Source organism: Pleurodeles waltl, chromosome 11 (assembly GCF_031143425.1).
Source record: "Pleurodeles waltl isolate 20211129_DDA chromosome 11, aPleWal1.hap1.20221129, whole genome shotgun sequence".
Taxonomy (NCBI): domain Eukaryota; kingdom Metazoa; phylum Chordata; class Amphibia; order Caudata; family Salamandridae; genus Pleurodeles; species Pleurodeles waltl.
This window is the reverse complement of record NC_090450.1, coordinates 798,409,469-798,437,412: the sequence shown is the minus strand read 5'-3', so window position 1 is coordinate 798,437,412 and position 27,944 is coordinate 798,409,469. Positions and strand designations below refer to the sequence as shown.

Genomic DNA, 27,944 nt, shown 5'->3' with positions numbered 1-27,944 from the left:
CCAGTGTTCCAATGTTGCCTCTATTACATCAATTCCCCAGGAATCCACCCACTAGATTACAGTATGTGAATGGGGATGCTCCCATCCCACCAGTAAGGTGACTACTTCCGAAGACAACTATTAAAAACAATTTTCCACCCTTTGGGATCCAGGAATGCTAACCCTCCTATCAGTCCCAGAGTGGAAAGAAAACCTCACTGGCAAACATGAAAAAATTGAAATGGGGGAGCATCCACCATAGCAAGAAGCCAGCAACTCCTTCCAACACAACAAAATTCAAAAACCTTTCCCCTCCCCTGAAGGACAGATATTTCCAAAACAGTTGAGTGGAGATAACGCCTTACTGTGATATCCGTGACTCTGAATACTGGAGGTGGCCCCTCTCCCAGCACAAGTCTGATTCCATCCAACACTAGGGAGACTGACGGTTGCACTCTCCCCCCCCGAAGAGGCTATTCTCCAGGGGAGGGACAAACACAAAATAGACAAGCTGGGATACAGAATGCCACTGAATAAGAAGCAAGCAAACTAGGGTGACAATAAATGGTAAGCAGTGGGCAGGCCGAATACCCCTGTATGTTGTTGATAACCGTAATAGGTCTTTTGCAACCATACAGCTTTCAATGTCTGGTAGGTTTGGCCTAAAAGTGGGTGTAGGAAGTTGGCTCTGTATGTGCTATTTCAAAGTAAGGAATAGCATGCACAGAGTCCAAGGGTTCCCCTTAGAGGTAAGATAGTGGCAAAAAGAGATAATACTAATGCTCTATTTTGTGGTAGTGTGGTCGAGCAGTAGGCTTATCCAAGGAGTAGTGTTAAGCATTTGTTGTACATCCACACAGGCAATAAATGAGGAACACACACTCAGAGACAAATCCAGCCAATAGGTTTTGTTATAGAAAAATATATTTTCTTAGTTTATTTTAAGAACCACAGGTTCAAATTCTACATGTAATATCTCATTTGAAAGGTATTGCAGGTAAGTACTTTAGGAACTTTGAATCATTACATTAGCATGTATACTTTTTACATAAAACACAATAAGCTGTTTTAAAAGTGGACACTGCAATTTTCACAGTTCCTGGGGGAGGTAAAGTAATGTTAGTTTTAACAGGTAAGTAAGTCACTTACAGGTTTCAGTTTTGGGTCCAAGGTAGCCCACCGTTGGGGGTTCAGAGCAACCCCAAAGTTATCACACCAGCAGCTCAGGGCCGGTCAGGTGCAAAGGTCAAAGAGGTGCCCAAACCACATAGGCTATAATGGAGAGAAGGGGGTGCCCCGGTTCCAGTCTGCCAGCAGGTAAGTACCCGCGTCTTCGGAGGGCAGACCAGGGGGGTTTTGTAGGGCACCGGGGGGGACACAAGTCAGCACAAAAAGTACACCCTCAGCAGCGCGGGGGCGGCCGGGTGCAGTGTGCAAACACGCGTCGGGTTTACAATGGCTTTCAATGAGAGATCAAGGGATCTCTTCAGCGTTGCAGGCAGGCAAGGGGGGGGGCTCCTCGGGGTAGCCACCACCTGGGCAAGGGAGAGGGCCTCCTGGGGGTCACTCCTGCACAGGAGTTCCGTTCCTTTAGGTGCTGGGGGCTGCGGGTGCAGGGTCTTTTCCAGCCGTCGGGAAATGGAGTTCAGGCAGTCGCGGTCAGGAGGAGCCTGGGGATTCCTTCTGCAGGCGTCGCTGTGGGGGCTCAGGGGGGACAACTTTGGTTACTCACGGTCTTGGAGTCGCCGGAGGGTCCTCCCTGAGGTGTTGGTTCTCCACCAGTCGAGTCGGGGTCGCCGGGTGCAGTGTTGCAAGTCTCAAGCTTCTTGCGGGGAGTTGCAGGGGTCTTTAAATCTGCTCCTTGAAACAAAGTTGCAGTTCTTTTGGAGCAGTGCCGCTGTCCTCGGGAGTTTCTTGTCTTTCTTGAAGCAGGGCAGTCCTCAGAGGATTCAGAGGTCGCTGGTCCCTTGGAAAGCATCGTTGGAGCAGGTTTCTTTGGAAGGCAGGAGACAGGCCGGTAAGTCTGGGGCCAAAGCAGTTGGTGTCTTCTGTTCTTCCTCTGCAGGGGTTCTTCAGCTCAGCAGTCCTCTTCTTCTTGTAGTTTCAGGAACCTAAATTCTTAGGTTCAGGGAAGCCCTTAAATACTAAATTTAAGGGCGTGTTTAGGTCTGGGGGGTTAGTAGCCAATGGCTACTAGCCCTGAGGGTGGGTACACCCTCTTTGTGCCTCCTCCCAAGGGGAGGGGTCACATCCCTAATCCTATTGGGGAATCCTCCATCTGCAAGATGGAGGATTTCTAAAAGTTAGAGTCACTTCAGCTCAGGACACCTTAGGGGCTGTCCTGACTGGCCAGTGACTCCTCCTTGTTATTCTCATTATTTTCTCCGGCCTTGCCGCCAAAAGTGGGGGCCGTGGCCGGAGGGGGCGGGCAACTCCACTAGCTGGAGTGTCCTGCGGTGCTGGCACAAAGGGGTGAGCCTTTGAGGCTCACCACCAGGTGTGACAGCTCCTGCCTGGGGGAGGTGTTAGCATCTCCACCCAGTGCAGGCTTTGTTACTGGCCTCAGAGTGACAAAGGCACTCTCCCCATGGGGCCAGCAACATGTCTCGGTTGTGGCAGGCTGCTGGAACCAGTCAGCCTACACAGATAGTCGGTTAAGGTTTCAGGGGGCACCTCTAAGGTGCCCTCTGGGGTGTATTTCACAATAAAATGTACACTGGCATCAGTGTGCATTTATTGTGCTGAGAAGTTTGATACCAAACTTCCCAGTTTTCAGTGTAGCCATTATAGTGCTGTGGAGTTCGTGTGAAACAGACTCCCAGACATATACTCTTATGGCTACCCTGCACTTACAATGTCTAAGGTATTGCTTAGACACTGTAGGGGCACAGTGCTCATGCACTGGTGCCCTCACCTATGGTATAGTGCACCCTGCCTTAGGGCTTGTAAGGCCTACTAGAGGGGTGACTTATCTACACCTGCATAGGCAGTGAGAGGCTGGCATGGCACCCTGAGGGGAGTGCCATGTCGACTTACTCGTTTTGTTCTCACCAGCACACACAAGCTGGAAAGCAGTGTGTCTGTGCTGAGTGAGGGGTCTCCAGGGTGGCATAAGACATGCTGCAGCCCTTCGAGACCTCCCTTGGCATCAGGGCCCTTGGTACCAGGGGTACCATTTACAAGGGACTTATCTGGATGCCAGGGTGTGCCAATTGTGGATACAAAAGTACAGGTTTAGGGAAAGAACACTGGTGCTGGGGCCTGGTTAGCAGGCCTCAGCACACTTTCAATTCAAAACATAGCATCAGCAAAGGCAAAAAGTCAGGGGGCAACCATGCCAAGGAGGCATTTCCTTACACAACCCCCCCCCCACAAACGAAAGAGGATGAGACTAACCTTTCCCAAGAGAGTCTTCCTTTTCTAAGTGGAAGAACCTGGAAAGGCCATCTGCATTGGCATGGGCAGTCCCAGGTCTGTGTTCCACTATAAAGTCCATTCCCTGTAGGGAGATGGACCACCTCAACAGTTTTGGATTTTAACCTTTCATTTGCATCAGCCATCTGAGAGGTCTGTGGTCAGTTTGAACTAGGAAGTGAGTACCAAAGAGGTATGGTCTCAACTTCTTCAGGGACCCAACCACAGCAAAGGCCTCCCTCTCAATGGCACTCCAACGCTGCTCCCTGGGGAGTAACCTCCTGCTAATGAAAGCAACAGGCTGGTCAAGGCCATCATCATTTGTTTGGGACAAAACTGCCCCTATCCCATGTTCAGAGGCATCTGTTTGCACAATGAATTGCTTGGAGTAATCTGGAGCTTTTAGAACTGGTGCTGTGCACATAGCTTGTTTCAGGGTGTCAAAGGCCTGTTGGCATTCTACAGTCCAGTTTACTTTCTTGGGCATTTTCTTGGAGGTGAGTTCTGTGAGGGCTGTCACAATGGATCCATATCCCTTCACAAACCTCCTATAGTACCCAGTCAAGCCAAGGAATGCCCTGACTTGAGTCTGGGTTTTTGGAGCTGCCCAGTCCAGAATAGTCTGGATCTTAGGCTGGAGTGGCTGAACTTGGCCTCCACCTACAAGGTGTCCCAAGTAAACCATAGTTCCCTGCCCTATCTGGCATTTGGATGCCTTGATAGAGAGGCCTGCTGATTGCAGAGCCTTCAAAACCTTCTTCAGGTGGACCAGGTGATCCTTCCAGGTGGAGCTGAAGACAGCAATATCATCAAGATAAGCTGCACTAAAGGATTCCAACCCAGCAAGGACTTGATTCACCAACCTTTGGAAGGTGGCAGGGGCATTCTTTAAACCAAAGGGCATAACAGTAAACTGATAATGCCCATCAGGTGTGGAGTATGCTGTTTTCTCTTTTGCTCCAGGTGCCATTTTGATTTGCCAGTACCCTGCTGTTAAGTCAAAGGTACTTAAGAATTTGGCAGCACCTAATTTGTCAATCAGCTCGTCAGCTCTAGGAATGGGATGGGCATCTGTCTTGGTGACAGAATTAAGACCTCTGTAGTCCACACAAAACCTCATCTCTCTCTTTCCTTCTTTGGTGTGAGGTTTGGGGACTAAGACCACTGGGCTAGCCCAGGGGCTGTCAGAGTACTCAATTACTCTCAATTCCAGCATCGTGTGGACTTCCACCTTGATGCTTTCCTTAACTTGATCAGACTGTCTGAAGATTTTGTTTTTGACAGGCATGCTGTCTCCTGTGTCCACATCATGGGTACACAGGTGTGTCTGACCAGGGGTTAGGGAAAAGAGCTCAGCAAACTGTTGTAGGACCTTCCTACAGTCAGCTTGCTGTTGGCCAGAGAGGGTGTCTGAATAGATCACTCCATCCACTGAGCCATCTTTAGGGTCTGATGAGAGGAGATCAAGGAGAGGCTCACTCTCAGCTTCCTGCTCCTCATCTGTTACCATCAACAGATTCACATCAGCCCTATCATGGAAGAGTTTTAGACGGTTTACATGGATCACCCTCTTGGGGCTCCTGCTTGTGCCTAGGTCCACCAGGTAGGTGACCTGACTCTTCTTTTCCAGGATTGGGTAAGGGCCACTCCATCTGTCCTGAAGTGCCCTGGGAGCCACAGGCTCCAAAACCCAGACTTTCTGCCCTGGTTGAAATTCAACCATTGCAGCCTTTTGGTCATACCAAAACTTCTGGAGCTGTTGGCTGGCCTCAAGGTTTTTACTTGCCTTTTCCATGTACTCTGCCATTCTTGAGCGAAGGCCAAGTACATAGTCCACTATGTCTTGTTTAGGCTCATGAAGAGGTCTCTCCCAGCCTTCTTTAACAAGAGCAAGTGGTCCCCTTACAGGGTGGCCAAACAGAAGTTCAAAGGGTGAGAAACCTACTCCCTTCTGAGGCACCTCTCTGTAAGCGAAAAGCAGACTTGGCAGGAGGACATCCCATCTCCTTTTGAGTTTTTCTGGGAGCCCCATGATCATGCCCTTTAATGTCTTGTTGAATCTCTCAACAAGGCCATTAGTTTGTGGATGATATGGTGTAGTGAACTTATAAGTCACTCCACACTCATTCCACATGTGTTTTAGGTATGCTGACATGAAGTTGGTACCTCTGTCAGACACCACCTCCTTAGGGAAGCCCACTCTGGTAAAGATACCAATGAGGGCCTTGGCTACTGCGGGGGCAGTAGTCGACCTAAGGGGAATAGCTTCAGGATACCTAGTAGCATGATCCACTACTACTAGGATGTACATATTTCCTGAGGCTGTGGGAGGTTCAAGTGGACCCACTATGTCCACACCCACTCTTTCAAAGGGGACCCCCACCACTGGAAGTGGAATGAGGGGGGCCTTTGGATGTCCACCTGTCTTACCACTGGCTTGACAGGTGGGACAGGAGATGCAAAACTCCTTAACCTTCTGGGGCATATTGGGCCAGTAGAAGTGGTTGACTAACCTCTCCCACGTCTTGGTTTGTCCCAAATGCCCAGCATGGGGAATATCATGGGCTAAGGTCAGAATAAACTCTCTGAAACTCTGAGGCACTACCACTCTCCTAGTGGCACCAGGTTTGGGATCTCTTGCCTCAGTGTACAGGAGTCCATCTTCCCAATAGACCCTATGGGGGTCATTCTGACCCTGGCGGCCGGTGGCCGCCAGGGCCACCGACCACTGGAGCACCGCCAACAGGCTGGCGGTGCTCCCACGAGCATTCTGACCGCGGCGGTTCAGCCGCGGTCAGAAGCGGCAAGTCGGCGGGCTCCCGCCGACTTACCGCTGCTCGGGGGAATCCTTCATGGCGGCGGAGCGCGCTCCGCCGCCATGAGGATTCTGACCCCCCCTACCGCCATCCTGTTGATGGCGGGAAAGCCGCCATGAACAGGATGGCGGTAGGGGGGGTCGCGGGGCCCCTGGGGGCCCCTGCCGTGCCCATGCCAATGGCATGGGCACGGCAGCGGCCCCCGTAAGAGGGCCCCGCAAAGTATTTCAGTGTCTGCCTTGCAGACACTGAAATACGCGACGGGTGCCACTGCACCCGTCGCACCTTCCCACTCCGCCGGCTCGATTACGAGCCGGCATCCTCGTGGGAAGGGAGTTTTTCCCTGGGCTGGCGGGCGGTCTTTTGGAGACCGCCCGCCAGCCCAGGGAAAAACTCATAATACCCTCCGCGGTCTTCTGACCGCAGAGCGGTATAATGGGGGCGGAATTCTGGCGGGCGGCCTCCGCCGTCCGCCAGAATCAGAATCACCCCCTATGTGTTCCATTTTTCTTGCCTTTGGACTCTTCAGCAGCTTGCTGCCTAAGGCCTTCAAGAGAGGGACAGGTTTCTTGTCCCTTACACAACTCTTCCCTTGAGGGTCCCCCTGGGCCTAAGAGCTCAACCTGATAAGGTTCCAGTTCCATAGGCTCAGTTCTCTCAGAGGGCAGAACTTCTTCCTGAGAAGGGAGGTTCTCTTTTTCTTGTTGTGTTGCAGCTGGTTTCCCAGCTGACTTTCCTTTTCTCTTGGTAGGCTGGGCCTTTCTTCCAGACTCCAGCTCTACTTTTTCACCCTGTGCCTTGCACTGTGCTCTTGTCTTGACACACACCAGTTCAGGGATACCCAGCATGGCTGCATGGGTTTTCAGTTCTACCTCAGCCCAGGCTGAGGACTCCAGGTCATTTCCAAGCAAACAGTCCACTGGGATATTTGAGGAGACCACCACCTGTTTCAGGCCATTGACCCCTCCCCACTCTAAAGTTACCATAGCCATGGGATGTACTTTAGTCTGATTGTCAGCGTTGGTGACTGGATAAGTTTGTCCAGCCAGGTATTGGCCAGGGGAAACCAGTTTCTCTGTCACCATAGTGACACTGGCACCTGTATCCCTCAGGCCCTCTACACTTGTCCCATTAATTAAGAGCTGCTGCCTGTATTTTTGCATGTTAGGGGGCCAGGCAGCCAGTGTGGCTAAATCCACCCCACCCTCAGAGACTAATGTAGCTTCAGTGTGACACCTGATTTGCTCTGGGCACACTGTTAATCCCACTTGGAGACTGGCCATTCCAGTTTTAGCTGGATTGGAGTTAGAAGTGGTATCTTTCTTGGGACAGGCCTTGTCTCCAGTTTGGTGTCCAGACTGACTACAGCTACGACACCAGGCCTTTTTGGGATCAAAGTTTTTACCCTTGTACCCAGAATTGTTTTGTGAAGAGGCTCTGGGCCCACCCTCCTGTGCAGGTTTTTGGGGGCCTGTAGAAGACTCTTTACTATTTTTGTTTTTGGCTGTCTCACCACCCTTCCCCTGGGGAGGTTTTGTGACCCCTTTCTTTTGGTCACCCCCTGTGGAAGTTTTGGACACCCTAGTCTTGACCCAATGGTCCGCCTTCTTTCCCAATTCTTGGGAGAAATTGGTCCTAGGTCTACCAGATGCTGATGCAGTTGGTCATTGAAACAATTACTTAACAGGTGTTCTTTCACAAATAAATTGTACAGCCCATCATAATTACTTACACCACTGCCTTGAATCCAACCATCTAGTGTTTTTTACTGAGTAGTCTACAAAGTCAACCCAGGTCTGGCTCGAGGATTTTTGAGCCCCCCTGAATCTAATCCTATACTCCTCAGTGGAGAATGCAAAGCCCTCAATCAGGGTACCCTTCAGGAAGTCATAAGATTCTGCATCTTTTCCAGAGAGTGTGAGGAGTCTATCCCTACACTTTCCTGTGAACATTTCCCAAAGGAGAGCACCCCAGTGAGATTTGTTCACTTTTCTGGTTACACAAGCCCTCTCAAAAGCTGTGAACCATTTGGTGATGTCATCACCATCTTCATATTTAGTTACAATCCCTTTAGGGATTTTCAACATGTCAGGAGAATCTCTGACCCTATTTATGTTGCTGCCACCATTGATGGGTCCTAGGCCCATCTCTTGTCTTTCCCTTTCTATGGCTAGGATCTGTCTTTCCAAAGCCAATCTTTTGGCCATCCTGGCTAACTGGATGTCCTCTTCACTGGAGTTATCCTCAGTGATTTCAGAGAGGTTGGTCCCTCCTGTGAGGGAACCAGCATCTCTGACTATGATTTGTGGAGTCAGGGCTTGAGAGGCCCTGTCCTCCCTAGATAGGACTGGTGGGGGGGAATCACCCTCCAAGTCACTATACTCATCCTCTGTGTTGCCATCCTCAGAGGGGTTGGCTCTTTCAAACTCTGCCAACAGCTCCTGGAGCTGTAGTTTGGAAGGTCTGGAGCCCATTGCTATTTTCTTTAGTTTACAGAGTGACCTTAGCTCTCTCATCTGTAGATGGAGGTAAGGTGTGGTGTCCAGTTCCACCACACTCACATCTGTATTAGACATTATGCTTCTAAAAGTTGGAATACTTTTTAAGAAACTAAAACTAGTTCTAGGATCTAATTCAAACTTTTACCAAACTTTTAAACTCTAAAAGGAAATGCTAACAGGGACTAACACAAGGCCCTAGCAGGACTTTTAAGAATTTAGAAAAATTTCAAATTGCAAAAATCAATTTCTAATGACAATTTTTGGAATTTGTCGTGTGATCAGGTATTGGCTGAGTAGTCCAGCAAATGCAAAGTCTTGTACCCCACCGCTGATCCACCAATGTAGGAAGTTGGCTCTGTATGTGCTATTTCAAAGTAAGGAATAGCATGCACAGAGTCCAAGGGTTCCCCTTAGAGGTAAGATAGTGGCAAAAAGAGATAATACTAATGCTCTATTTTGTGGTAGTGTGGTCGAGCAGTAGGCTTATCCAAGGAGTAGTGTTAAGCATTTGTTGTACATACACACAGGCAATAAATGAGGAACACAAACTCAGAGACAAATCCAGCCAATAGGTTTTGTTATAGAAAAATATATTTTCTTAGTTTATTTTAAGAACCACAGGTTCAAATTCTACATGTAATATCTCATTTGAAAGGTATTGCAGGTAAGTACTTTAGGAACTTTGAATCATTACATTAGCATGTATGCTTTTTACATATAACACAATAAGCTGTTTTAAAAGTGGACACAGTGCAATTTTCACAGTTCCTGGGGGAGGTAAAGTAATGTTAGTTTTAACAGGTAAGTAAGTCACTTACAGGTTTCAGTTTTGGGTCCAAGGTAGCCCACCGTTGGGGGTTCAGAGCAACCCCAAAGTTATCACACCAGCAGCTCAGGGCCGGTCAGGTGCAAAGGTCAAAGAGGTGCCCAAACCACATAGGCTATAATGGAGAGAAGGGGGTGCCCCGGTTCCAGTCTGCCAGCAGGTAAGTACCCGCGTCTTCGGAAGGCAGACCAGGGGGGTTTTGTAGGGCACCGGGGGGGACACAAGTCAGCACAAAAAGTACACCCTCAGCAGCGCGGGGGCGGCCGGGTGCAGTGTGCAAACACGCGTCGGGTTTACAATGGCTTTCAATGAGAGATCAAGGGATCTCTTCAGCGTTGCAGGCAGGCAAGGGGGGGGGGCTCCTCGGGGTAGCCACCACCTGGGCAAGGGAGAGGGCCTCCTGGGGGTCACTCCTGCACAGGAGTTCCGTTCCTTTAGGTGCTGGGGGCTGCGGGTGCAGGGTCTTTTCCAGCCGTCGGGAAATGGAGTTCAGGCAGTCGCGGTTAGGGGGAGCCTCGGGATTCCCTCTGCAGGCGTCGCTGTGGGGGCTCAGGGGGGACAACTTTGGTTACTCACGGTCTTGGAGTCGCCGGAGGGTCCTCCCTGAGGTGTTGGTTCTCCACCAGTCGAGTCGGGGTCGCCGGGTGCAGTGTTGCAAGTCTCACGCTTCTTGCGGGGAGTTGCAGGGGTCTTTAAATCTGCTCCTTGAAACAAAGTTGCAGTTCTTTTGGAGCAGTGCCGCTGTCCTCGGGAGTTTCTTGTCTTTCTTGAAGCAGGGCAGTCCTCAGAGGATTCAGAGGTCGCTGGTCCCTTGGAAAGCGTCGCTGGAGCAGGTTTCTTTGGAAGGCAGGAGACAGGCCGGTAAGTCTGGGGCCAAAGCAGTTGGTGTCTTCTGTTCTTCCTCTGCAGGGGTTCTTCAGCTCAGCAGTCCTCTTCTTCTTGTAGTTTCAGGAATCTAAATTCTTAGGTTCAGGGAAGCCCTTAAATACTAAATTTAAGGGCGTGTTTAGGTCTGGGGGGTTAGTAGCCAATGGCTACTAGCCCCGAGGGTGGGTACACCCTCTTTGTGCCTCCTCCCAAGGGGAGGGGGTCACATTCCTAATCCTATTGGGGAATCCTCCATCTGCAAGATGGAGGATTTCTAAAAGTTAGAGTCACTTCAGCTCAGGACACCTTAGGGGCTGTCCTGACTGGCCAGTGACTCCTCCTTGTTATTCTCATTATTTTCTCCGGCCTTGCCGCCAAAAGTGGGGGCCGTGGCCGGAGGGGGCGGGCAACTCCACTAGCTGGAGTGTCCTGCGGTGCTGGCACAAAGGGGTGAGCCTTTGAGGCTCACCGCCAGGTGTGACAGCTCCTGCCTGGGGGAGGTGTTAGCATCTCCACCCAGTGCAGGCTTTGTTACTGGCCTCAGAGTGACAAAGGCACTCTCCCCATGAGGCCAGCAACATGTCTCAGTTGTGGCAGGCTGCTGGAACCAGTCAGCCTACACAGATAGTCGGTTAAGGTTTCAGGGGGCACCTCTAAGGTGCCCTCTGGGGTGTATTTCACAATAAAATGTACACTGGCATCAGTGTGCATTTATTGTGCTGAGAAGTTTGATACCAAACTTCCCAGTTTTCAGTGTAGCCATTATAGTGCTGTGGAGTTCGTGTAAAACAGACTCCCAGACCATATACTCTTATGGCTACCCTGCACTTACAATGTCTAAGGTATTGCTTAGACACTGTAGGGGCACAGTGCTCATGTACTGGTGCCCTCACCTATGGTATAGTGCACCCTGCCTTAGGGCTTGTAAGGCCTACTAGAGGGGTGACTTATCTACACCACCTGCATAGGCAGTGAGAGGCTGGCATGGCACCCTGAGGGGAGTGCCATGTCGACTTACTCGTTTTGTTCTCACCAGCACACACAAGCTGGCAAGCAGTGTGTCTGTGCTGAGTGAGGGGTCTCCAGGGTGGCATAAGACATGCTGCAGCCCTTAGAGACCTCCCTTGGCATCAGGGCCCTTGGTACCAGGGGTACCATTTACAAGGGACTTATCTGGATGCCAGGGTGTGCCAATTGTGGATACAAAAGTACAGGTTTAGGGAAAGAACACTGGTGCTGGGGCCTGGTTAGCAGGCCTCAGCACACTTTCAATTCAAAACATAGCATCAGCAAAAGCAAAAAGTCAGGGGGCAACCATGCCAAGGAGGCATTTCCTTACAGTGGGTCCTTGCCCTTAGGAGTGGAATCCAATCAAAACATGGAGAGATCAAAATGCTTCTCTGGGAGGACAAACAGAAGAACAGGAAGGAAAACAACTGAATCAGGACCATGGAACTGAGATACAAACTAACACCAGCTAATCAAGGGCAAAGGACTGATCCAAAGCCAAACTCAGTATATGCAGTGTGTTGGTAATAATGGGCATGTTAACACACAGCTAATGTGGTCTGTAGGAGACATAAAAATTGTAGCAAACTTAAAAATAGTGATGCTGTTTAAAACTCTACTTTCCTCTACCCTAAAGACTGATATGTTCCAACAGTCTAATAAAAGAAGAATTGGGAACACGGGTAATACATATGAGGGACTCCTACCAATAAATCTAACATTAACATGCCCAAATGCTCAAACTAGCATTTTTGTTTCAGGAATAAACCTACTGAAGAGGTTCTACACCAAGCAAAGACTTTTAGTTGACTGCCTATATTTACAATGTGTCCCCCCGCCATATTGGTAAGGTGTAGGAAACTGGCTCTTTAAATGGAATATCAAAAAGAGATATACTGTGCGGAGAGTCCAGGGTTTCCCTTACTAGTGGACAGAGGCTTGCTCTAGCAAATCCAAGGTGCTCCCTTAAGGGGTAGTGTGGTCGAGCAGCCTTAGGCTTATCAGAGAGGAGTGTTAGACATTTACCAGACGCACACAGTCAATAAATGACACACACAACTCAAGAAGGAGATCCACAACAATTTACAAAAATAGCAAGTATCTTTATATATGTTTAGGCACCAGAATCAATACTATCAGGTAAGTACGTTGTGCAAGAGAAATTATGACAGGGTTGAAAAGTCGACACAGTGCAATTTTCTGACCGGCAATGCCACCCTATGGGAGAGAAAACATATATAGCAAACAGGGTCTTCACAGCAACTTACAGGACCAATCTTCCAGACTTGAGGTGAGTATGGGGCAGGGTCCTAGGTCACGCCAACAGGTCACCTTGGGAAGCACTGGCGCGGACGGGTGTAGTGGTATAGTTCTGCACTGGGTGCCCCATTTACATCAATGGGGAATGGTCTAGGCAAAAAGATGCTGCAGGTGAGGACTGGGAGACCAGTCAGGATGAACCACCAAGCTGGTTCAGTTCTTGTGATGCTCGGGGATGCAGAACACCAGTAGTCCTCTTCTCCTCGGTCAGGGGCGTCTGAGTGAAGAGGGTTCATGGACCGTCCGGCTTTCATCACTGGCAGCAGTTGCAGTAAAGAGGGCCTGCAGAAACAGGATGCAGGCGTGGGCTGAGAGACCACTCCGGCCGAAGCACCAAGTGGGCTCAGATCCCATGAGCCTGGGGGATGCAGGGACATGAGTGGTCCTTTTCTCCTCGGTCCGGGGCATCCAGGTGCAGAGGTGCAGTGGACCGTTAGGTTCCCGTTACTAGAGGTGGTCGCAGTTATGGGGGGAGAGGGGGGAATCCTGCTGAAAGAGGCTGCAGGCGTCAGTGTAGTGGTCACAGTGGGGAAAGCCACAATGGACTGTCTCTGGCCGGGGACCACGCTGGTGATGTTGGACTCGGGTAATGGGACACAGGTGCAATGGTGCTGTCTGGTGTCAGGTTTTGGCGGTCCAGAGTCCTCTTTAGTGATTCCTGGGTGCCTGCAAGGATGCAGTGAAGCAGCTCTGCTACTCCACTGAGTTTCTTGTGTTGGAGTGAAGGCTGGCAGTCTTCCAGGGATTTTGGAAATTTCAGCAGCTGGAGGGCGGTGCGTCTTTCTTGCAATTGTCAAAGTCTCTAGGCAGCCTGGCAGGGTTGGAGCCAAGTCAGTCATTGGTCTTTAGTTCTTGCCTTTTGTGTCTCTGGAGTGTCCTTCTCCTTCAGGTCAGCAGGATCGGATTTTGTGGTGCAGGGGCTCACCTAAATACTGAATTTAAGGGTGTTTCACATCAGGTAGCTCACCTTCGGGTAGAACTTGACCTGACTGGGTGACATACTTTTCTGACTACTAATTTTCCCACCTGTCAAAGTGCCAAATGGGCCCTCCGTCAGAAGGACAGGCATCTCCTCCTCTGAGGGAAGTCAGATCTACATATCAAGGGTGGTGGGCTTCTTTGAAGCCCGCTGCCTTGGAATAAATGCAGATTTGAAGGTTATCTTGTTGGGAGGGCTGTGTTAACATCCCCGTCAAAGCAGACTTTTGTCCATGACCGCCTGAGAGTAGAGGCTCTCACCCTTGGGAGTCAGAAACCTGTCTGTTGGTGATAGGCTAGTTGAAACTAGTCAGCAAGCAGAGGGGTAGATGGTAAGTTTTTCAGGGGGCACCCCTAACGTACCCTCTGGATGAATATATTAATCAATCCATCACTGGAATCAGTGTGGGTCTACTAATACGAGATGTTTGATACCAAACGTCCCTATTTTCAAAGAATCAATTGTGTAGCCTGGGCACTCGTACTGACCATTGCCCAGCACATGCACTTAAAATGGCTTCCCTATCCACTCACTATGTCTAAGAATTGACAAAGATTACAGGGGCATAGCAGCTCTTGCAGATATGTCGACACATGTACTATAATGCACCTTGCATTAGAAGTAAGGCCTGCTTTAAGGATGACTTACATATATTGCATGCCCTGGTCGGAGACATGGCACACAGGCTGTGTGCCATGTTGTATTTTCACTTTTAGCTGCACCCAGACACACATCCTGCAAGGGCGGTCTGCATGTGCTAGTTGAGGGACCCCGGAGAGTGGCACAATAAATATTGCAGCCCATGTGGACCTGTTCTTGTACCCATGCCCTTGGTACCAGGGGTACCATTTACTCGAGACTTACAGGGGTGCGAAGATATTGTCAAGTGGGGAACAATTGCAGTTTTTGAAAAAAAGATCTGGCACTGGGAACCTGGGCAGCAGGAACCCAGTGCACTTTCAGTCAAAATTGCATCAATTACCAGGAAAAATGTGGGGTGACCATGTCAAAAAGGGGCACTTTTCTACAGAACCCCCTCCTCCCCAAAACGAAAGAGAATGAGACTAACCTTTCGCAAGAGAGTCTTCATTGTCTAAGTGGAAACACCTAGAAAGGCCATCTACATTGGCATAGTCAATCACAGGTCTGTGTTCCATTGTAAACTCCATTACCTGTAGGGAGATAGAACACCTCAACAGTTTGGGGTTTTCACCTTTCATTTGCATCCGCCATTTGAGAGGCCTGTGCTCAGCTTGGCCATCATAATTGGTTTGGGATGGGACTACTCTTATCTCATGTTCAGAGGCATCAGTCAGTACTATGAACCACTTTGAATAATCTTAAGCTTTGCGAATAGGTGTTGGGCACATTGCTTCCTTCAGAGTGTCAAAAGCCTTTTGTCCAGTTTACTTTCCTTGGCATTTTGTCAGAGGTCCGTTCTATGAGGGGTGCCACAATGGTACCATACCCCTTCACAAACCTCCTGTGGTACCCAGTCAAGCCAAGGAATGATTTGACTCTGGTCTGGGTAGTTGGAGCTGTCCAGTCCAGAATTGTCTGGGTCTTGAGTTGTAGTGGTTGAACTCACCCTCCACCTACAAGGTGGCCCAAGTATACAGCTTTGACCTGCCTATCTGGCACTTGCTTGCCTTGCTAGTGAGGCCTGCACTTCGCAGAGCTTCAAGAACCTCGCCAAGCTGAATCAGGTGATCCTGCCAAGTGGAGTTACAGACAGCAATATCATCACAATATGCTGCACTAAAGGGTTCCAACTCAGAAAGTACTTTATTCACCAACTTTTCAAAGGTAGCAGGGGAAGTCTTTAAACCAAACGTCATAACAGTAATCTGGCAATTCCCATCTGGGGTCGAGAATGCTGACCTCTCTTTTGCTCCTGGGGTCAGACCAATCTGCCAGTACCCTGATGTTATATCAAAAGTACTGAGAAATCTGGCTGCCCCTAACCCGTCAATGAGCTCGTCTCATTTGCTCTTGGAATTGGGTGTGCATCTGTCTTGGTGACAGCACTGAGACCTCAATAGTCCACACAAAAGCTCAGCTCTGGTTTACCTTCCTTGGAACAAGGTGTGGGGACTAAAACCACTGGGCTGGCCCAGGTATTGTCAGGGGTCTCAATAACCCCCAAATCAAAAATCTTGCTGACTTAAGCCTTGATGCTATCCTTCATTTGGTCAGACGGTCTGTATGTTGTGCTTTTGACAGGCATGTGGTCACCAGAGTCCACATCATGGACACACCAGTTAGTCTGACCAGGGGTGAGAGAAAAGCATACTGCTGTAGAACTTGCCTGCAGTCAGCTTGCTGCTAGGCAGTGAGGGTGTCCAAAAAGACCACTCCATCAAATGACCCATCTTTGGGGCTGTTCGAGAGGAGGTCAGGGAGAGGCTCACTGTCTTCTTCCTGATCCTCATCAGTGACCATCAGCATCACCAAATCACCCCTGTCATGGAAGAGTTTTAGGCGGTTCACAAGGATGACCCGGCAACGGTGCCTTCACTATTTTTCTTGAGAATAGAGCAGGGGCAACTCCATTTGCCCTAGAGTGTCCTGGGAGCTACAGGCTCAAGTACCCACACGTTCTGCCCTGGATGGTACTCCACCATGGCTGCCATTTGGTCATACCAGGGCTTCTGGAGTATTTGGTAGGCTCCAAGGTTCTTGGATGCTTCCTCCCTGTATTCAGCCATCCTTGAACGTAGGCCAAGCACACAGTCCACAATGTCTTGATTGGGCTCTTTGAGAGGCCTTCTCCCACCAGGTACAATGGTCCTCTTAGAGGATGACCAACCAGGCGCTCAAAGGGGGGAAAAACCTATTCCCTTCTGTGGCACTTATCTGTAGGTGAAAAGCGTGCAAGGTAACAGGATATCTTATCTCCAACTTAGTTTCTCAGGGAGTCCTGCAATCATGCTCCTCATGTTTATGTTAAATCTCTGAACTAAGCCATTTGCTTGAGGGTGATATGGGGTATTGAACATATAAGTCACTCCACATTCATTCCACAATGAAATGAGGTATGCAGACATGAAGTTACTACCTTTGTCTGATACCACCTCCTTAGGGAAGCCTGCTCTAGTAAACATACTGAGCAGGGCCCTAGCAACTGCAGGAGCAGCATTAGTCCTAAGGAGTATAGCTTCACGATACCTGGTGGCATGATCCACTACCAGCAGAATGAATCGGTTCCATAATGCTGTTGAAGGGTCCAGACGGCCAACAACGTCAAACCCTAACCTTTCACAAGGACTCCAACCACTGGAAGTGGAATTAAGGGGGCCTTTGGGTGGCCACCTGTCTTGACCCTGGCTTGACAGATGACACAGGAGTTACAAAACTCGTTCACCTTCTGGGACATTCTTGGCCAGTGGAAGTGAGGGACTATTCTACTCCAAGTTGGGTCTGGCCAGGGTGCCCAGCTAAAGTGATGATATGTGCTAAGGGGAGGAGAAACTCTCTATATTTCTGAGGCACTATCATTCTCCAATTGGTACCAGATTTGGGGGTCTCTGGCCTCAGTATACAGGAACCTTTCCTCCCAATAGGTTCTCTGATGCCACTAACATCTCACTTTTTCCCTGGTCAGCAGCTTGCTGTCTCAGGCTTTCAAGAGAGGGACAGGTCCGTTATCCCTGTTACAGCTCTTCCCTAGAGCGCCCCCCTGGGCCCAGAAGCTCTGTTATGTAAGGCCAAGTTCCTGGTACTGAGATCCCTCAAGGGCTGACAGGTCTTCTCCCTGTGGAGAGGGGACATGAGCTTGTGGCAGCTCAGAAGTTGGCTTACCAGATTTCCTGCCTTTTCTCTTGGAGTGTTGGGCCATTATTCCAGGCTCCAACACCTCTTTTTCACCCTAGGCTTTGCATTGTGATCTGGCTTTCAGACATACCCATTCAGGTATACCCAGCATAGCTACATGGGTCTTTCTTTCAACCTCAGCCCATGCTGAAGACTCCAGATAATTTCCTAGCAAACAGGATACAGGAATCGCAGAGTATATCATCAATCACCTTCTTTCGGTCAGTAACTCCTACCCATTCTAAGGACAAAACTGCATTGGGGTAGACTTTAGCTTGGTTGTCAGCATTGATGACTGACTGTGAAGGTTTCACCAGTCAGATACTGCTCTGGGGATATCAGTTTTTCCAGTCACCATGGTGACACTTTCACCTGTATTTCTCAGTGCTTCAACTTTGAGCCCACTGATATGTGGCTGTTGTCTCTAGGTTAATGGGCCAGACAGCCAGGGCAGCTACATCCATCCCTCCCTCAGACTCTGCAGTTGCTTCAGTGTGCTCTCGACACACCTGGGATTCCATCTGGAGACTTACCACTGCAGCAGGACCTGCAGGTGCACTAGAGGGATTATTTTTAGGACAGATAGGGTCTCCAGTTCGGTGACCATTGTCTTTGCAATTAAAGCACCAAGTTTTCTAAGGATCCTAGGGCCAGATTTATCAAGCCTTTTTGCATTCACAAACGGGTGAATTAGCTAAGTTAGCAATTCCTTAAATTTGCGAGCCTGTTTAGAGTATCACAAATTGCGATTCTCTAAATAAGGAATCCTTATTTGCGATTTCTAAACCACATGTAACAAGCTATTCCTTAATGCGAATTGGCTATTAAGGAATTGCTATTAACACCAAGTTGAACTTGGTGGTAACCATGTGCAAATTTAAAAAATGCATTAAAAATTAGTTTTTAAAATTGACATGTTACGCAGACATGCCACTTTTCCAAGTGTGCGCCTTACATGTCCTTAAAAAACTTCTTGGGGTGCAGCAGAGGGGGCCTTAGGCCCCCAGCACCCTCGGGTTTGCATTTCCCAAATTTGCGAATTCCAGTTAGGAATTATCAATTTGGGAAATGCAAAAAAAATGCAAAAAATTCGCAAATATGGGCCTACAGGCCCATAGGTGCGAATGGGGCCGTTATCGCAATTTGCGATTTGGTAATAGCATTTGCGATTTATAAGAAATCGCTATTACCGAATCGCAAATATGATACTTTGCATTTTGCGATTCAGAAATAGTGATTTCTTTAAAATCGCTATTTCCGAATCGCAAATGCCTTTTTTGATACATCTGGCCCCTAGTTTTTACCCTGGTACCCACCTCCTTGGTCTTTGTCTTGTCTTTGGCCCATCCTCCGGAACAGGTTTTTAGGGGCCTTTAGAAGACTTGTTGTTTTTATCTTTAGACTGATCGCCATCTTTCCCTTACTTGCCTGATAGTGTTGATTCTGGTGCCTAAATATAAAATGTTTCCTAATGGCAGTTTTGGATTCCTTAGTGGTATCAACTTTTAACTGAGTGGTACAGCAAATGTCAAGTCTTGTATTCAGTCGTTGCAACACCAATGCAGGAAGCTGGCTCTTTATACAGTATATCAAAATGAGACATATTGTGTAAAGAGCCCTGGATTTCCCTTATTAGTGGACGGGGGCGTGCTCTAGCAATCCTAAGGTGCTCTCTTAATGGGTGGTGTGGTCGAGCGGCCTTAGGCTTATCAAAGAGGAGTGTTAGACATTTACCATAGGCACACAGTCAATAAATGAGACACACAACTCAACAAGGAGATGCACACGAATTTACAAAAACAGCAAGTATCTTTATATATGTTTAGGCACCAGAATAAATACCATAAGGTAAGTATGCTTTACAATAGAAGTTATTACAGGTTTGAAAAGTTGCCAGTGTGATTTTCTGAAGCTGCATGTAAACTCCGTTCCCTGCAGGGAGATTGACCACCTCAACAGTTCAGGGTTTTCACCTTTCATTTGAAGTCGCCATCTGAGAGGCCTGTGGTCAGCTTGAACAAGGAAGTACGAATCAAACAGGTATGGTCTTAACTTCTTCAAGGAGCAGACCACAGCAAAGGCTTCCCTCTCAATAGCACTCCAATGCTGCTCTCTGGGGAGTAAACTCCTTCTAATGAAAGCAACAGGTTGGCACAATATATGCTGAAGCCCTTTTGGTGCCCATGCCCTAGGTACCATGGGTACCATTTAGTGGGACTTAAAGGGGTCCAAAGGTATTGCCAAGTGGGGAATAATTGCACAATTTTAGGGCATGAGATATGGCACTGTGGACCTGGACAGCAGGACACCTGTGCACTTTCAGTCAACATTGCATCAATTACCAGGTAAAAAGTGGGGGTGTACATGTCAAAAAGGGGCACTTTTCTACACAAGGCATGTGAGATCAACAAATACTCTAGAGACCACTTCAAGAAAGATCAAGCTTGACAGGAAAATTCTAAGAGGAGCAGTGTGGGAAAGGCAGCAGCAGAGCCTCGGACAGAGTCAGCATCAATATACAGAATGAGTCTGAAGGGAAATAGAAAACGACCAAGAACAGACTCTTGGGATTTAAAATGATTTTTGTTGCTCAGAGAACTCAAAGTGAAGTCTAATTCTGATCCTAAAGAATAACAGATCACTGCCAGCTTCAATGATTAACATTATCAAGTATCATGTTCTGAACCTTCAGCATTATTTACAAATCTTTGGGCACCAAATGATGCAAACAACATTACTCAAAATGTAAGTTCATTTAGGAAAACTGTTCCAATCTGAGCCAATATTGAACCACACATTATCTCCCAAAAAGAAAAGGGTTACAGACCTGGAGGCAAGCATTCCCTTTTCATAGTTTGAGAACCTAGACTTCCACTTCTGACACAACATAATATAGTCTTCAACATTTCAAAAAGGAGCAAACAAATGTATTCAAGCAATACCTTGCTCACAGCACACTCTCTCCTCCAAGATACTTTCATAAATTACGAATGAAGAGTCACTGCTTTCCTCTGCAACAAGTCCACATCCACCACACTATTTGTAAAGCCTGACCCTTTGGATAAATAACTTCTCCTTCTTAAATCAATATAAATGTGATTCAAATTTACAATTAATTAACAAATGTGTTACAAACAAGAGGAAAGATGATGAGAACAACACCTTACCAGTCTTATTGCCATGGGTGTTCTTTACAATCCGGATTGCAGCTGGATGGAGAGGCACTAAGAACTCCCGGACATTTTGCTGTTAACGCAAAAAAAAGTTAATATTTATTTAAAAGCTCAGATATAGGTCTTAACAGAAACAGACAAGTGTTTCTTCAGCTATAATTCTGCATAGGTCAAAGCCAACCACTACGCCAACACAGTTTCAGGTCTATAGAGGAAACTTCATGAATAGGTTAATAAATCATATTATTAGTCTTAACAACCACCAAAAGAAAGGGCACAGAGCATTTATTAAGATACACTATTGCAAACAAATTGGTTATATTTCTAACTTTTAAAAAACGACCCTGTTCACTCTTCAGGGAGCAGTCTTAATGTGATAGCGTAAAACAATTGCAGTGTATTTATATGCTTGCTGTATTTAATTAAATCCTGAACAACATTTCTGTTTCTTAAAAGAAAACATTCAGTAATGCTCTTTCTGGTGGATACTCATCACCTGCAGATGCCTCATCTCTTGAATATCCCAGGAGCAGACTGGATCTGGAAACATTTTCAATAGCTCTTTAACACTAGTAAAGGGTGTTGGCTCCATGTTGGCACTGGAGACAAAGTACCAATTATAGTGCCCTAATGCCATATTTCCCTCTGTTTTTTCCTCACATTTTCGATGGTTACGGCATCATTGTTGTTAAGGTGCAGTACAACAACTAATTTGGAACCTTAATAAAAGGATTACCTAAAGATCAACTTTTGAAATACGAAGTTGGAATACATCAGTGAGAAATTTGCAGGGAGATAAAGTATTCCCAGACAAAAGGTTACAAAAGGTAACCACCTTTTTTTCTGATGGATACCTCTTACTGTTGTGTTTTCACTTTCTCAATAGATTCCCAAACTACACCAAGTTCAGTGGAGGGTACTTTTGTCATACAAGAAAAGTGAGGAGAAAAGAACAACCAACCTGTCCATCTTTCCTGACCGACGAATCCAAGCAATTCATGCTTTACAATGGTGTAGAAAGATGACCATGTTGCAGCCTTGTAAATCTCTGCTATGAAGACTACCCTTGTCAGGGTTGAGGATGTGTTTTTTGCCTAGGTGGAATAACTTCTCATGCTTTCCAGAAGCTCCTTCTGTACAAGGGCAAGAGCATACCTCATATTGGCACACATGACAAACCACCTTGAAGGTCTTCTTTTTTGTACAGCCCTGCTATTCTGGTTGCCTGAATATCCTATGAACAGCTTGTCATCATTTCAATTTCCTTGGTTCTATCATAACAAAAACTGACTGGTTCGGAGAACCAATTTGTCAGGAAAGAAAAATCAATGGGGTGGACAGAGTGTTTGCATTAATATTGGCATGGTATGTCAGTGAGTTGCAATCAGAAAAACTGTTTTGTATGTAACTATAACAGACAACTGTGCAGAGCGTTGAAACTGGACCCCATCAGAAAAGTTAAGGCAAGACTGTGGTCATTTGTGGCATTAAAAAAACAGGGTGGGAGGAAACATATTAGCGAGTCCCTTCAGAAACTATTTTGCTGTGAAATATTGTGTGGAAATGAGTAAGCTGAAAAAAGCTGTAATAAATATGCTGTCTACTGATAAAAATGAACTGAAAGTAAAGTTGTGGCTCCAAAATAAATAAATACATTTCAGTGTGCTGGAAGAAGGCTAAAGGGGGTTTTCTCCCACTACAGTAGAGAACATTATTTAGATGGAGGTGGGTAAGAGGACAGTAATCAGTAAAGCAACAGTAGTGTTAATTGCTAAGGTCAAATGCTGTCAACTGCCGCCGCTCAATCTCCGTGCAAGAAGGTGGAGAATACATAGGTTCAGGTGCAGAACCCTCCCCTGCTGCTGCAACAGGAAATCCTCCTGAAGGGGCAGTGTGATCGGATGATTGATGGCCATGCTCAATAGCTCAGGGCACCAAACTCTCTGTGCCCAATCTGGAGCCACAAAGATTACTTGGGCCTGGGCGTTCTTGATCTTCTTGAGAACTCTGGACAGAAGTGGTATGGGCGGAAAGGTGTACAGCAGACCTGAGTTCCACTCAAGATGAAAAGCGTCTCCGAGTGATTGCCGCTTTGGAAACTCCAATGTGCAATACTGCTGACACTGAGTGTTCTCTTGGCAGGCAAACTGATCTCACCAAGGCTCTCCCCAATGTCGAAAGAGACCTTGCACCAACTCCGAATAGAGACACCATTTGTGATCAACTGAGCATGGTTGGCTGACCTTGTCTGCTTTGACGTTCAGAGAGCCTGGCAGATGTTGAACCACGAGGGATATGCCCTGCTGTTACAGCTAAGTCCAGAGGAGCAAAGACTCCTGAAAAAGGGTCTATGACCCCACCCTGCTTGTTGCAGTATCACAAGGCAGTGGTGTTGTCCATGAACATCTGCACTATCTTTCCCTTTAGGGAGGGAAGGAATGCTTTCAATGCCAACCGGATCACCCGGAGCTCCCACGAGTTGATGTGGAGTCTGGACTCTGCCACAGACCAGATGCCTCTGATCTCCACCTCTCCCAGAAGGCCATCCCATCTCAGGAGTGACGCATCTGTCCCTACTGTCAGGTATGGTTGGGGAAGGGAGAGGGATCTGCCTGTGACCCAATCGTGATTTGTTAACCACCACTGCAGATCTCACACTCGTGGTCTACCGTGAACCGCAAGTATTGACTGTCGGCAGGCAGGAAGGGAAGTATGGAAATAAGTGTCCTGCAAGTCCAACGCTGCCATCCAGCCTTCTGGGTCCAGGGCAGATAGAAACTGAGCCAGAATAAACACTTTTAACTTCTTCTTGAGGGAGTGGAGGTCCAGGATAGGGTGATGGCCCTTGTCCTTTTTGGGTACCAGAAAGCAGCGGGAATAGCAGCCATGACCCACTTCTGTCACAGGGACTCTCTCTATGACTCCCTTGGCCAAGAGAGCCATAACCTCTTCTTGGAGAAGTGCCAAGTGATCCTCCATCATCTGATTGTAGGATGAATGCATGGATGGAGGGTTAGACTTGAAGAGAAGAGAGTAGCCCGTTTGGACTATCTGCAAAACCCACCTGTCTGACGTGATGGATTGCCAACAGAGCAATTGATGGGGAATCCTGAATCCGAGTGGTCTCCGATGGGGAAAAGTCAGACTAGGAAGGGTTGGAGGCAGCTGCAAGGGAGCTGACGAGTGGCGGATGACTGGCCAGACCACTGGCTTTCTGATCAATGAGGTCTACAGATACCATATCCTTGGCCATGCAGAGGCTGGGCAGCAAGAGCGGCACAGTGGCTGATCAAGCAAAGACGCGGGTGGGCACCACTTCAGAAGCCACAAAAAAGGCGAAAGGAAGATTGAGGCGGGCAAGGGGCTTCCCGAGGCCCAAGGACCTGGCTGTAGCACAAGAATCCTTGAAGCGTGTGGGCACTAAGTCTGCCTTGTCTCCGAAGATAAGAGTGCCATCAAAGGGCATGCCCATCAGGTTGGCAGACATCCTCAACCAGGTGTGGCGCCTCAGAGCCATCATCAACAAAATTGCTCTGCCCAGTGAGTAAGTCGTGTCCAGTCCGCATCAGATGGTGAACTTTACTGCATCTCTCCCATCAGCAACTGCTAGAAAGAGTACATCCAGGGCCTCCTCCAGGACCTGTGACAGCTCTTGCTTAACCGTATGCATCAGTTTGTGGGAATAATGGCCCAAAAAAACATGCATTGTCCATGGACCTCAATGTTGGGGGAAGAAAACATCTCCTTCCCAAGTGTGTCCAGACTTTTGGATTCCCTGTGTTGGGGTAGAAGAGAACACGCCCTGGGAGGTGGAGGCTTGGATAACCAAGCTCTCAGGGGTGGGATGCTTTGTCAGAAAATGTAGCTCGGCAGGAGCAGGGCAATGGTGGTGGGCAATTGTCCTTTACACAGGAGCACCTGTGCTGGGTTTGGACCAGGTACCCAAGTAGGACATCTGTAAGGGCTTTGGAGGATGAAGCTCCAGGTTGTAGCACCTCTGTCAGGAGGTTAGTCCTGACTTCCACCAAAGGCCGCTCAAGGTCCAGGACCTCCGCTACTCTTCTAAACACCACTGAATATGAAGCTCCCGCCTCTGTAGACACGGCAGGGGGAGAGAGCATGCCAGTATGTGAAGTACCCAGTCAACCGGCCTCACCTACGTCTGTGTGCCAGTCCATAGATTCTTGGAGCTGTTATTCTAAAGGGTCCAGTATCCCCTCCCATTCTTCACAACCTAAGCCCATAGGAAAGGAGCTCAGGATCCGACATATAAGGCAAGTCTCCTGTCCGTGCCACAGTTGGTGTTGCATGATGCCCATCTGGCTACATGTCTGCAATAAGAATGGGGATGGTGCAGCTCGGGTACAGGGGAGGCGCCAGGAGTGCTGGCGTTGGGATAGGTGTCAGGGAAGGTCGGCTTTGCACAACCGACACTGCAGGCATGGATCCATGAGTGCCCCTTGGAGTCGAGACCAAAGCCACCAGCGCAGAACCCGAAGGGGCCCCTTTTGACTCTGTGGGGCCCGAAGGCGCACCAGCAAAGTCTGACTTACCAAAAACAAGGTGCATGGCCTCACAGAACTCTTTCAATTGGACAGGGATTGTTCCGGCAACTGGAACCTCGGGGGACCCAGACTTAGGCTCCGCAGAGGGAGGCCTAGAACAACAACACTCCCATGTCTCATCGGCTGACAAACGAGGAGACGAAGAGTGCTTGGACTTCTTTGAATTCTTTTTATGCCTTGACTTATCTGATTTTCCCGAGGACTTGGAATGGGACAGTGACGAGACGGGCGCTCCAAGACCCACGCACAAAGGCGCGCAAAGCAGGTGTCAAGGCCCAAGCAATTTCAGATGTGATAGGGGAAAAAGAGATAGAGGATACAAAAGCTGGCAGCCTTTGAGAGGGAACTCTTTGAACTAAAAAGGCATTCTTGATAACAAGGACCAATAGTGCTACACTAGTTGCAAGAAGAAATACTCGCCTCTGATTGATGCTATGTTGTTCAACACAAACATTTATACGAAGTCAAGAGCAAAGCAGGGAAATTATTAGCTTGGCTCATGGCTCAGTAAGCTTAAGGAGAATAGCATGTGGGTGGGTGGAGCAAAAGTTGAATATGTGACACTGATGACAGCCAATGTTCAGGTAGCCCATACATTTAGCCGGTATTTTGGGAACCTCTATGGAGGTAAGGCACACTTTGACACAACAAACCTGTCATTACTCGTCCAGGGTTTACCAACACCAATGATTCACATCGAAGTTCGGTTCAGATGGCATAAGAAGGAGAACTAACATTAGAGATTTCACAGGCTATTGCTAAATTATATAGTGGTAGGACCATGGCTCTAATGGCTTCCCCTCAGAGTTCTTTAAGAGTCTCTGAAAAAATCTCAGAACATACATTATCAATATTAGAAAGAGATAGGACAAATTAGCCCTGTCACAATATCAGATAAATGTCACAATTGTCTTTATACATAAAACAGAGAGGACAAAAACATGATGTGGCTCACATACACCAAAATCGCTCTTGAACACAGAAGTTAAAATCGTCCCTAGGGCACTGGTGAACCACTTTTGTAATGTACCAGGGCTTTTAGCCCACCTTGCCCCATCTGATGTTTTGCTGGGTTGAAGCAGATGACTGAAATATGGACAGTTACCTGATTGGATAGAATACGCACAAAATATTAGTGAGCCTGCAGTGGTGCTGTCGCTAGATGAAACCAAGGCCTTTGACCTGACTGAATAGCACTATATGATTGAAGTCCTGCCAAAATGTATAAGGCCCTCAATAGTTAAGTTATGTGATCTTCCCTTTGCAGAGGGAAACAGGGCAGGGATGTCAATTTTGTTTGCTTTGGCATAGGAACCTTTGGTCTGCTGAATACAGAAGGATGCCCTCCTGATAGGAGGTCTTAGTGGGGATTCTATATGGGAAGATAGAATATTTCTCTATGCAGATGACATTCTTCTATATGTCAAAGAATCTGTACTATACTTACATAGAACAGTAGAAAGGTTTGTCTCATATTTTGGAAGTCGTATCAACATGGACAAATCTGTACTCTGTGTACTTGGTATGAGAGATTAAATTTCTAGCTCCCTACAAGATGTGATAAAGGAGGATTTGAGTTCTTAGGGATGTTTATCATGTGAAAGAGGATGTATTTCCTCATCCATAAATTGAGATGCAGAATATATTCAAGGATGATGTGCAGAAATGGTGCTTGGTGCCATTTTTGTTACTGGGCAGAGCAAACCTATTCAAAATAGTAGAACTCTCCAAAATGTTTTATATAATTTACCTTTTGCCATACGTAAGAGACTTGATGAACCTCTCCATACCCTTTTGTGAGATGGACAAGCAACTTGGATAGCCACCTCCATCAGGGCGACCCTGCAGGAGAGTAGGCCTTCAGCCAAATAATAAATCAAGCCCTACATTGCTTAATGTACCCCTAGGCATCGTTCAAGCAAAAAAACACATTCAAAGGCAATGTTCACCATCTGTATGCCTTTGTTATTTAAAAGAGTTTTAATTTTCTTTTTCCTCTCACATTAAAACAACAGATATAACAGGCACATGGGATCCAAATTATTTGGGACATATTTACAAAACCTCTGCGAGGAACCATTGATGTTAACATACAATGCTCCTCTCCACAATTACCAAAATCAAAATAGCAGAAGTCTGCTCAGCACAATAAATGACACACGACAACTTTCTCAGCTCTCAATTTTCAGATTTACTAAAGTAAACCACCATTTGTTGTAATCAAACTCTACAACATATAACATGGATAATTCATATGGCCTCTCCTGCAAATATTTTTTTGAGAATACCACAGAGTCACAACATGTTATATTTAGAAAATTAAAATCGAGTTAATACATTTGGATTCACAGTGCACAGACTTCTGACAAAAGACTGATTAAACAATCCACTCACGTATGTCTGACGTTTGCAGCTGTGCCTGAATATCTACCTGGAAATGAGTTAACTCTAAATGCTGTTTGTGTGGAGAACAATAATTGTCATGCTGCCGTCTGTGTCCAATCCCATCACTCATTTGTGGTTGATCAAGGTCTGTCTGGAAAAGCACACAGCCCATTTAGGGAATATATCCTGTCTCACTGAGAATCCACATTTTCTTTGTGCTTTGGTGTGTCCCCTTTACCTACTTTGTGAAAGTCTGGAAGAAAGTCTACATATTTGGTCAGGTTATTATATTATCTTC

At 47.5% G+C, this 27,944-nt stretch overlaps 1 protein-coding gene across 1 annotated transcript in view; it reads right to left on the bottom strand.

Moving 5' to 3' along the window:
- RBM19 (RNA binding motif protein 19) overlaps window positions 1-27,944 on the bottom strand; it is a 478,795-nt gene that overhangs the window by 389,087 nt on the left and 61,764 nt on the right. Inside the window, exon 8 of the mRNA XM_069214526.1 lies at window positions 20,691-20,769. Coding sequence (XP_069070627.1) covers window positions 20,691-20,769 — 79 coding nt within the window. The remainder of the gene's footprint in view (window positions 1-20,690; window positions 20,770-27,944) is intronic.